This window comes from Sceloporus occidentalis, unplaced genomic scaffold (assembly GCF_023333645.1).
Source record: "Sceloporus occidentalis isolate IW3139 unplaced genomic scaffold, rSceOcc1.0.p SCAF_1, whole genome shotgun sequence".
Taxonomy (NCBI): Eukaryota; Metazoa; Chordata; class Lepidosauria; order Squamata; family Phrynosomatidae; genus Sceloporus; species Sceloporus occidentalis.
Window position 1 is genome coordinate 109,447,477 of NW_028316981.1, and position 12,161 is coordinate 109,459,637.

Here is a 12,161-nt window from a genome sequence, read left to right on the forward strand (position 1 = left end):
TGAGAGATGCAGTGGGATATTCAAGCAGGTCACTCCATTGCCCAGTCTTCTAATATTTACACACCCCAAAGTCATATTCAAAGTCTCTTCTCTTTGAAGAATATTCAGATCTAAAGTCTATTCTTTGGACAGAGATTCCACCTCTCTCTCTCTCTCTCTCTCTTATTTTGATTTCAGGTAACTTCACTGATATTTAAAAGGATCATAAATAAGAACACAAATAAGCAAAATAAAGCAAGTTTAATGTGATTTTTAAAGAACCAATTTTCGCTGAATTGCTTCAAGGGGTGGTATGATAAAGTTTCCAAGGAATCCTAGTAACAGATTTCATGCAGGCAGAATCCTAATGAACATTCATTGCTATTATAACATTGCCTTTTCTTTAACTGGGAGTGGAGGACCTAGATGTACTTCTGTAGTCATGGACACTTCACTACCTGGTGAGGTTTTCTAGAAGTGAGAACCTCTGCAGGGGTGGAGGACCAGTTAAGATGGTGTGCCCCAGGAGGCTTGTGGAACCAGATTCCTGAGGACTTCTGAGGAGGTTTCTGCTGTCTTGACAAGCAATTCTAATGAAGGTCTGCTAGGCTTGGGGAATGGAGGAATGATCAGAATGGTGGACACAATAACTCGTTAGCATCCCTCTCATGGAATAAACCTAAACTAGTTATCTGGCTTTCCAAGGATGTGGCAATGACAGAACAAGTATGAAGGCACAAGACAAGTCTGACCAGGCACTTTTGCTCCAGAAAAAGGCTCTCTTGGAAGAGATTGATTCCTATCAAATTCAGAAAGCCATATTTCACACAAAAGCCAGGCTCTATGAATACGGTAATAATAATACTAATTTAATGGCAAGAATAGTAAAAAAAAAAAAAAAAAGGGGGCAGAGAGGAAGTTAACTCCGTGCATTCGGTCTTCAGAGGATAAAATTTATAATACTCAATTTAAAATTTTAGAAGAATTCCATAATTTCTATGTTAAACTATATTGTTCTGATCAAGCAGGCGATCATGAAAATATCCAATTTGTTAAGTCCCTAAATATTAAAAAACTCACAGAACATCACACTGCCGCTCTTATCAAAACCATCACTACTGAAGAATTAGATACTGCCCTCAAACGGATCTGGCTGGGGAAATCCCTGGGCCCGGATGGCTTTACAGGGGAATTTTATAAACTCCTTAAAGACTGCCTTAGTCCACATTTAGTAGCATTACTAAATGAGATTTTGTTGAAGGGAAAAGTGCCAAATAGTTGGAAAATTTCTAGAATTGTGCCGATCCCTAAAACTAATGAACTGTCACCGCTTGCATAATCCTTTCGACCGATTGCACTAATTAATCAAGATACCAAATTGCTCTCTTCCATTTTAGCTGCCACATTGAAAAGTTCCATCACTGACTATATCCATCTGAACCAAATTGGGTTTATGCCTGGGAGTAAACTGTCAGACGGCATCAGGAGAACATTATACATTATGCCTCAAGAGAACTGGCACTTGTCTCACTCAATGCCCTTAAAGCATTTGATATAGTTGAATGGCCCTATCTTTTTGCCTTGCTTAGGGAATCTAACTTCGGGATTCCCTTTGTGAATTTGCTTAAAGCCCTGTATTGGGGATCTTGAGCGATGATATATGTAAATAAGGAGGACTCAGCACCCATCACCTTGCAAAGAGGCACTAAGCAAGGTTGTCCCCTGTTCCCGCTCCTCTTTGCAATAGCGTTGATCAGAGACAACAACAAGATAAAAGGGATAGAAATCAATAAGACTATGCATAAAATTGGGCTTTACGCAGATGACGTGAGGCTTTACATTAAAAACTTACCTGATTCTTTCAAGGAGATTGATAAAGTATTGAAACAGTTTGGCAGGTTCTCTGTGTTCCAAATAAATTATCAAAAATCTAGGATTCTCTGTCTCAATGCAACTCTTGAATCCCAGCATGCTTGGGAGGGACTAACACACATACAAATCAGCTCCTCAGGTCTAAAGTGTCTAGGAGTCATCATCACAAGAGATATCTCTCAACTTATCCCTCACAATTATAATCCAGTCACTAAGTGGATTAAATCAAAACTGGCCCATTGGAGGTCACTTTATTTCTCCCTTTCGGGCAATGTTGCTTTAGGTAAATTTTTCATTCTGCCAAAACTATTGTTTCTTTTTTAAACGATTCTCTTGAGACCACCAAATTCATACTTTAAATGCTGGAACAAGTAAGTGGACTACCTAGTTTTTAATGGGAAATGCCCACACTGCTCAAAAGCGGTCAAGCATTCTAAAACTGGATATGGAGGGTTGTCACATCCAAAACTTGATCTTGACTTTGAAGCTTCTCAGCTAAGTCAGATCACCCAGTTAATTAGCAGAAATAGTCTGATCAATTGGGTAGACAATGAATTTAACACTGCATCCCCTGCTACATTTGATCAGTGTTTTTCGGAATCTATATATAAATTCACTAAACTTTGTAATCACCCTTTTTTGCTCACTGCCTTGGTTTTGTGGAAGAAATAGAGGCATCTCTTGGCTCCCTACCCTTCCCCTTTATGGCCTTTTCTTACTCACCCTCTTTTCCAGAGCCTAGAAAAATACACACAGTTTCGAGGTTGGGAGATTTATGGCCTGTATACAGTTAGGGACCTGTTCTACAGTGGGACTACTATCACAATGGAGCAACTAATCGGCAATCTGGGCCCTGGTCATCAGAACTGGTATCAAATAATACAGATACAATTATTCTTAAAGAAACTGCTTCAGATACAGGAATATCCTTGCCCACTTACTTTTTTAAAAAACATGTGCGTCTCTCCAGCTATATATTCTAAAGGCCAAATAGCATGCATATATACTGTATTTTCTGGCATATAAGACTACTTTTTAACCCAGGAAAATCTTCTCAAAAGTCAGGGGTCATCTTATACACCGGGGGTCATCTGATATGGCAGGTGCTGAAACTTCCAAGCTGGACTGGAGAATCTGTGGTCGCTGCATATGGTGGGGGGAGCTCAAAAACGGCCACGGGGTCTGGAAAAAAGAGCTGTGCTTGCGCTACCGCTCTGATACTCTTGGAGACAGGGAGGGCTGGGCAGGCAGGGAGAGGTGACCAATCCTAGCAGGCTTTGTATACCACAAGTTTTCCTGCTAAGTACCTGCATGTCATAAGCATTTGAATTAAAATTACCATATTGAAATCAAATCAGATGGTTTTTTTAAATTTTTATTTGGTGTGCATTGGAAGAGGGGTAGTCTTATACAGTGAGTATATCCTAAACTCTGCATTTTAACTGGAAAAGTTGGGGGTCGTCTTATATGCCCAGTCGTCTTATCCGCCGGAAAATACGGTAATTGTTATTATCTGCCATTTTCTCCATTAACCACAAGTCCCAGGAGTTTATCACATGGGAGGAATTTCTCATGAAAAGAAAATGGGGCCAGAACATTTGGGAACTCAGTGCTTCATAAGGCAGGATGGGAAGCAGAACTTTCTCTTTCAATTGATAGTAAGACCTGGGAAAAATATATGGACTTATTTACCATTTAAAACCAGGTCAATTGCCATTAAAGAGAATACTATCAAGTTTGTCCATCAATGGTACCTCACCCCAGTCAAATTGGCTAATATGTCTACCAATGCTAATCGAAAATGCTAGAGGGGTTGTGAAGGTAGGGGAACCTTTGTACATATGTGGCTGGATTGTCCCGTAGTGTATGAGTACTGGACAGATATTTTACAACTGATCTCCAAGATCACTAAACAAAGTATACAATTACCACCTCTCCTGCTCCTGTTCTCCATTTTTATGAATGAAAATAAAGCCCTGCAGCATAAAGAACTTATTAGTTTACTTCTGGCTGTTGCCAGGCTTGACATAGCCAAGAACTGGAAAACTGGAAAGTTGAATATTGCAGGATGGTTGACTAGACTCTGGGGAGTTTATTAGACAAGGGAAATTGGAAGTATAATCCAATGGCAATCCGAACACAATCATGGCATTTCACGTTATTGCACGATAGACTATCACATGCAATTTTGGGCAATGGGAAGTCAGTCCGAATGCAATCATGGGGTTTCACATTATTGCGTGAGAGGTGATCACGTGCAATTTTGGGCAATGGCAAGATATTTTTGAGCAATGGGAAGTCAGTTCAAATGCAATTCGAATTCATGTAAATTTGCTGAAGTAGCGAATTCATGTGAATGTGTTCTGGCCCCACTTTCTTTTCATGAGAAATTCCTCCCGTGTGATAAACTCCTGGGACTTGTGGTTAATGGAGAAAATGGCAGATAATAACAAGAGATCGAGAGGCTTACACTCGGGATTGACCTTTCATAAGATTTGTCACCCATTTATTGAATACATCCAGCAAGTTTTAGTCTCTAGACATCCCCCAATTTTAGCTAGATTTTTATGGAAAGATGTCTCTCAGGATCCCTTTATATACCTTTTATCTATAATTTTCAGGGCCTTATCTGGGTTATTGTCTTTATTTATTGTTGTTTTGGTGTACTGTTTCTTGTCATGTTTTGTTTTAGAATGTATTAATAAATGTTAATATTTAAAAAAGAACAAGTATGAAGGCAAGTGGAGTAACATTGGCAGATAACTTGGGATAGGGCTAATCAAATACAGTAGTGATTCCCAAATTCTAGTCCTCCGAGTGTTTCAGACTTCAGCTTCTAGAGGCCTCCTAGAAGCCTCAAACTGGGAGCCAAAGTCCAAAACAATTTGAAGGCCAGAGCCTGAGAATCACTGGAATATAGGCTAGAGCCTCTCTGATAGCTTACTCTGTGGCAATGCAGGAAAGAAAGGGGGAAAAAATCACATCTGCAAAGAGCTGGCCAACAAAACTGTTTCAAATGGTCAGGATGATACACAAGAAAAGCAAATCTACACTACTCAACAGCCCACTATGAACAACTTGCCCAGCACTAGATAAAATCATTCAGGTCTGCCCCAAAATGGATGTTGTAATTGATATAGGTTCAATGGATATAACTTTGACCCCTGCTTGCCAAGTGATAAAAGATACCTTTCAGTTTGTACTTTTCAGTTTGTACAACCCTATGGTATGGACAGGATTTTTGGAAATGTGAATTAGACACTTGCCCTTCCTGGCTTACCAAAAAAAAAAAAAAAAAGCTAGTGAGAAATTGGTTCAGTGGGTAGGGAGAGTAGTCAGTATCTCTCTCAAACAAGGCAGAGTTCCATCATGCCTAAAGGAGGCAGTTATGACTATTATTGAAACAAAATGCATTATGCTAACACATTATAGAGTACATGGGACTGCCTTTAAAAAGCATTGGAACTTCAGCTGGTCCAGAGAGTTGCAGCCAGGTTGTTAAATGGGTCTGGTTACTGGGAACACATAACTCCCTCATTGCAAACAGCTGTACCAGCTGCCAGTCTGTTTCTGGGCACAATTCATGTGCTAGTTATGACCTATATGTCTCAGAACCAGGTTATGTAAAACAAGTTATCACTTCTATATGAACCTTTCCATATTTTGAGATCTTCTGGGGAGGCGTTCCTATGTGTGTTGGGAACACAGGGCAAGGCTTCTCCAGACTCTGGAATCCCCTTCCTTAAGAGACTAGACTGGTTCTTCTTGCTATCTTTACATCAGGTGAAAACATTTTCATTTCTACAGGTCTTTGAGGGCTGGCTGGTCAAGGGGAAAGGCCTTTTGTGGGCTATGCTGTTTATATCTCTTTTCTTTTAAATGGTTTGCTTTTTACTCCTTTTACTTTTATTGATAGTTTAATTATATTTTAGCTGTATCACTTAACTTTTCTAAGGCACCTTGAGTCCTGGACAAGGAGATAAGCCTGAAGTCATTATTGTTGTGGTGGTGGTTGTCATTTACATTGTTGATGGTGTAAATTCTGTAGGGGACATCTGCAGAACTGGGGAGGAGCAATTATCCCTCCCAACTAGAGCTACCCTGAATTCTTCTCTGGAATTCTGGAGCTGATTTTCAAGTAGAGAGAGGGCTGCAGGAGAGGGAAGGCGATTCTGCCACTGCAGCATCTGAATAACAGTGAATTTAGGCCACTGATATCACTAGAATAGTTTGATCAAGGGAGTCCAGTCAGTACACAGAAACAAGCTTTTGCACAAAGATACACCTCCTGACCTCCCTGAACTGGCTAGATATATTTCTTGATGTAGACAAAAATGTATACCTCCATTGTAGCTCCTCTTGCCCAAATTGTTTCTGTATTTCCCAAACTAACCAGTAACTATGGTCAAAATGTTTATTTCAGGTATTTAGAAGGAAATCATTTATCTGCTGTACCAAAGGAACTCTCCCTGTTCAGACACTTAACACTGATGTAAGTATCTTCGCTTATGCTGCCAGTACAAGAAATGTGTGGCTTCTTTTCGACAATGTTGCTGCATGTTGCTGTATAGCTATGACTCTGATGAACAGAGATACACTTCTGTTGCTCAGTGTATGTGGGAATATTGTTGGTGTAGCAGGACATGGTTTTGCTTGAAACAAAACTCCTATACCCAACCAAGCCTTTATAAATGGATCAGTTTCACTATAATGATGAGGCCCAATTCCATCATTGTTGGGAACACATAGGTAAGATGGTAAGGTTCAGAATTTCACAGACCCCCAAACTTCATCCCATGAGAACATCTACTGTGTAGAGCTTCCCTGCTGCTAGTCACCAGTGTCACTCTGTATTCATTCACTCATACTGTTTGGAGGAAGAGAAGAAAAACAGGATCACCATCATGCTCCTGCAAAGCCACCTTCATTGGGCTTTGCCTCTCCTCCAACTGGCATTGCACAGCTATTTTATCAGGGCGCAACAGAGGGGGAAATGTGGAACATAGCCACTTCATCAACTCTGCTGAGACACTATCAGTTTTTTTGTTCTGAGAGTTGTTTTCTTTTGAGGTGACAATGATGAGAAAACTAACTTCCAGCTGTGTTACAGCCACTCATTATAAGATCCATATAACATTAAAAAAATTATCAGGATATTCTTATTTTCTCTTTCCGTCCTCATCCCCTTTTTTTTCTCTTGTGATGTGTCCCTCTTGAGTGGAGGCTTGGGGTCTTGTTTTATTTATTAATTTGCGTCACACCAGCACAAATTGGTTTTCTACGGCTGTAAACCACTTTGATCTGTGGAAAAGTGGTATACAAATAAAATTCATTATTATCATTATTATTATTAAAGTGACTATTGATCAAAACCACTCTGTGATTCTTTCTGGCTGAAGGGTAGATAAAAGAGCTTTAAATAAATGACTGCAAGTAAATAAATGCAATATTTTGAATAGGTTTGGGATTCTGGATCATTTATTATACTGTAATGTGCCTTCTATCAGGTGTGTTTTATAACATAACCTACCAAAGTCCTTCACTGTATAAATAAAAGATAGACATGCATACCACCCCAACATGGACATCCTCCAACTGATTTGGACTACAGTGTTCCAAACAACATGTCCAATCAGAGATAATGGGCTCTGTAATCCTAAGTGCCTGAATAGCACCATGTTGGAAAGGCTGACTTAATTCATCTCACCAGGCATGTCAGAATTTTGTGCCAGTTTTATCAATGCATTGTTTGAAATTCTGCATATTATCTCCAATAAAAGGTACTAATTTGTCAGAGCTAGGTTTGATTTTCTTTTGGATTTCTGGATATGCCACTTGGCACAATGCAAAGTGCTGGTTTCTGGTCTTAAGGGAAAATGCTAGTATCCATCTAACCTGGTATCTGGAGGGTCACCTCATCCTTATATACATAACTGTGCTCTGAGATTATCATTGGAGCCCTGCCTTGAGGGCCCTTTCCCTTTGTTATGGAAAGCCCACCTCAGAGAGAACTATTTTGCTGAGATTTTAGTGCCAGAGTAAGAAATGTTCAATCTCATTTTCATTTTATTTTCATTTTTAATCCTCAGTATTTCTTCTGCTATTAAAATAGTTTTGCATTTTTTAAAACTCTGATCTTTATGTTTTTGAAACTTGCTATATTTAGTCTCTGGTCTTCTTAATCTATTGTTTTAGTATTAAGACTTTTTTACTTGGTGTATATATGGATTTGGGGGTTTTAGTTTTGTCTTATTGTATATGAGACCCATTTTGTTGTAACCCCATTTGTTACAAGGCAACTGATAAATCCTTCAATCTATCTGTTTGCCTGCCTGCCTAACATATTGTTAGAGAATCAGTCTTTGTTAATGTTTTGATGTGAAACAACTTGAATTTGTTTCTTGGATTTGACTGAACTTTGAGATAATACTAGTTGTATTTGCATCTGTGACACATATTAATTTTTAATTTGTTCCCCCAGTGACTTAAGCAACAACAGCATCAGTGTGTTGGCCAATTACACCTTCAGTAACATGACACAGCTATCAACACTGTAAGTAGTCAGTGGTACTGATGTTAACTCTAATTGCTATTCAGTGTAAGGTCAGTTCCATTTAGGAGGTAGCATTTTGAGTTAATGACTTCATCTTTGCATGTGCTATTCACTGTATCAGTGGCAAGGTAACACAATTTGTATTCTTTTATTCTCCTAGGATCCTGAGCTACAACAGGCTACGGTGTATCCCAGCCCATGCGTTTAATGGGCTTAAATCTCTCAGAGTGCTGTAAGTATCACTTGTTCATTGTTGTGAGGGTTAAATCTTACTAGGCCACCAGTGACAGCAGGATTTTTGATGGAAAGATAACTTTACTTAGTAGGCCACTCCATCGCACACATTTCCAGACAATTTGCTACAGTGTACTTGCACTGAGATGAGAAATAGCTTGTTGTATAACCACTGGTCCAGATGATTGTTAAGGATTATTTATGCTCCTTCTGAGCTTTTAATTGTTTTTATAAACTTAAGCATTAAAAAAAATCTACTAGTTTTGAATATTTAGGAAATGGAGACTACTGAGTTTATTACATGATTTTGCATCCTTTGTAGCAGAATAAATAGTAGCCATTAAATGACATATGTTCTGATGATTATTGTAGCAAAAGCTGTGGATTAGAATGGTGAGGATACTAATGTAGGACAGTGTATAAAGATGATGAGCCTAGAATCTTCCAATTCCTTCCTTAGTTGTTGATACCTTAACAGGATGTGTAGAAGAAACTATAGGTAATAGATTGTGTATATTTGCAGGATCATACTGACATTTATTTATTTAACATCTCCCACTTGTTCCAGTCCAGGACCCAAGGTGGTATTAAACTGCACATAATCAGATCATCTTTGGGGTGAAACCTGTCAGAAGTACATGGTCTATACCTGTTTTGTACAGCTTTCTCTCTTTTTCCTCTTCATGCAATAAGCTGTGTGCCTTTCTGAAATAACAAATGAGCTTTGTGGCCAACATGTAGAAAAGAGGGCAAGGGTGAGTGGGAGGCCTCTTGGAGACTGAGTATGCCTGATTTACATAAGCCATGAGCTGCCAGTTGATCATAGAATCATAGAATCATAGAATCGTAGAGTTGGAAGAGACCACTAGGGCCATCCAGTCCAACCCCCTGCCATGCAGGAAATCCAAATCAAAGCATCCCTGACAGATGGCCATCCAGCCTCTGTTTAAAGACCTCCAAGGAAGGAGACTCTATCACCTTCCGAGGAAGTGCGTTCCATTGCCGAACAGCCCTTACTGTCAGGAAGTTCCTCCTAATGTTCAGGTGGAATCTCTTTTCCTGTAGCTTGCATCCATTGTTCCGGGTCCTGTTCTCTGGAGCAGCAGAAAACAAGCTTGCTCCCTCCTCAATATGACATCCTTTCAAATATTTAAACAGGGCTATCATATCACCTCTTAACCTTCTTTTCTCCAGGCTAAACATCCCCAGCTCCCTAAGTCGTTCCTCATAGGGCATGGTCTCCAGACCCTTCACCATTTTTGTCGCCCTCCTTTGGACACGCTCCAGTTTCTCAATGTCCTTTTTGAATTGTGGCGCCCAGAACTGGACACAATATTCTAGGTGGGGCCTGACCAAAGCAGAATACAGTGGCACTATTACTTCTCTTGATCTAGACACTATACTTCTATTGATGCAGCCTAAAATAGCATTGGCCTTTTTTGCTGCCGCATCACACTGTTCACTCATGTTCAACTTGTGGTCTACTTGGACTCCTAGATCCCTTTCACACGTAGTTTCATTCAGCCAGGTGTCACCCATCCTATATCTGTGCATTTTATTTTTCCGCCCTAAGTGCAATACCTTACATTTCTCTGTGTTGAATTTCATTTTGTTAGCTTTGGCCCAGCTTTCTAGTCTATTCAGGTCATTTTGAATCTTGATCCTGTCCTCTGGGGTATTAGCTATTCCCCCTAATTTGGTGTCATCTGCAAATTTGATAAGTATGCTCCCAATTCTGTCATCCAGGTCATTGATAAAGATGTTGAATAGCACTGGGCCCAGGACAGAGCCCTGTGGGACCCCACTGGTCACTTCTCTCCAGGATGAAAAGGAGCCATTGTTGAGCACCCTTTGGCTTCGGCCGGTCAACCAATTACAGATCCATTTAACAGTTACGTTGTCTAGCCCACATTTTACAAGCTTGTTTGCAAGTATGTCATGGGAAACCTTGTCAAAGGCCTTACTGAAATCAAGATATACTATATCCACAGCATTCCCTTCATCTACCAAGCTGGTAATTTTGTCAAAGAAAGAGATTAGATTTGTCTGGCATGACTTGTTTCTCTGAAACCCATGTTGACTTTTTGTGATTATGGCATTGCCTTCTAGATGTTCACAGACTCTCTGTTTAATGATCTGCTCCAGAATCTTTCCTAGAACTGATGTCAGACTAACTGGACGATAATTGTTGGGATCCTCTTTTTTCCCCTTTTTGAAGATGGGGACAACGTTTGCCCTCCTCCAGTCTGCTGGGATCTCTCCTGTTCTCCAGGAGTTTTCAAATATGATTGCCAATGGCTCCGATATTACTTTTGCCAGTTCTTTTAATACCCTTGGATGGAGTTCATCTGGTCCCGGAGACTTAAATTCATTTAGATTAACAAGGTGTTCCTCTACTATCTCTTTACTTATTCTGTGCTGAAATTCCCCTATTCTGTCCTCTGCTCCATTATCCTCAGGTTGAGCACCCTTTGCCTTTTCTGAGAAGACTGAGGCAAAGAAGGTGTTGAGTAATTCTGCCTTTTCTCTGTCTTCTGTTAGCATTTTGCCATCTTCTCCACGCAGTGGCCCTACCGTTTCCTTCTTCTTCCTCTTGCTGCGGACATATCCAAAAAAGCCCTTTTTATTGTTCTTAACCTCTCTAGCAAGCCTGAGTTCATTCTGCGCTTTCGCTTTTCTGACTTTACCCCAACACATGCCTGCTATTTCTTTGAATTCCTTTTTCGTGATTTCCCCCTTTTTCCATTTCTTATACATGTTCCGTTTCAAACTTAGCTCAGTTGAAAGTTCCTTAGTCATCCATCCTGGTTTCTTGAGACACCTCCCGTTTTTCTTTCTCACTGGAACTGTTTGAAATTGTGCCTTCAGTATCTCCCTTTTGAGAAAGTCCCATCCGTCCTGAACTCCTTTATCTTTTAGTATTTCTGACCATGGAATCGCCCTCAGTACTTCTCTAAGTTTACTGAAATCCGCTCTCCTAAAGTCTAGGATGCGTGTCTGACTCTGCCTGGCTTCTCCTCTCCATTGTATAACAAACTCCAGGAGAACATGGTCGCTTCCACCTAAGGATCCCACCACTTGCACCCCATTAACCAAGTCATCCTTGTTGGTTAGGATCAGATCTAAAATAGCTGACCCCCTTGTTGCCTCTTCCACCTTTTGGACCATGAAATTGTCTTCCAGGCAAGTGAGGAATTTGCTAGACCTTGAGGATTTTGCTGAGTTTGACTTCCAGCAAATATCAGGATAGTTGAAGTCGCCCATCACTACTACATCTCTCTTTTCTGACTGTGTGGTCATCTGTTCTAGAAAGATATCATCCAATTCCTCAGTCTGACTTGGGGGTCTGTAGTAGACTCCCACCGTAACACCCTTGTTGTTTCCCTCCCCTTTGATTCTTATCCAGATGCTCTCCACCTGGCTTCCATGATTGATGTCCTGGATCTCTTCACTGGTGTAAATATCTCTGACATATAGTGCTATTCCTCCTCCTTTCCTGTTTGGCCTATTTCTCTTAATAAGG

At 40.2% G+C, this 12,161-nt stretch overlaps 1 protein-coding gene across 1 annotated transcript in view; it reads left to right on the top strand.

Moving 5' to 3' along the window:
- The window catches only part of LOC149321949 (slit homolog 3 protein-like), a 602,937-nt gene that overhangs the window by 488,687 nt on the left and 102,089 nt on the right, over positions 1 to 12,161 (top strand). The window contains exons 21-23 of the mRNA XM_089520445.1: positions 6,275 to 6,343; positions 8,333 to 8,404; positions 8,565 to 8,636. Of these exons, the coding sequence (XP_089376571.1) occupies positions 6,275 to 6,343; positions 8,333 to 8,404; positions 8,565 to 8,636 (213 nt within the window). The remainder of the gene's footprint in view (positions 1 to 6,274; positions 6,344 to 8,332; positions 8,405 to 8,564; positions 8,637 to 12,161) is intronic.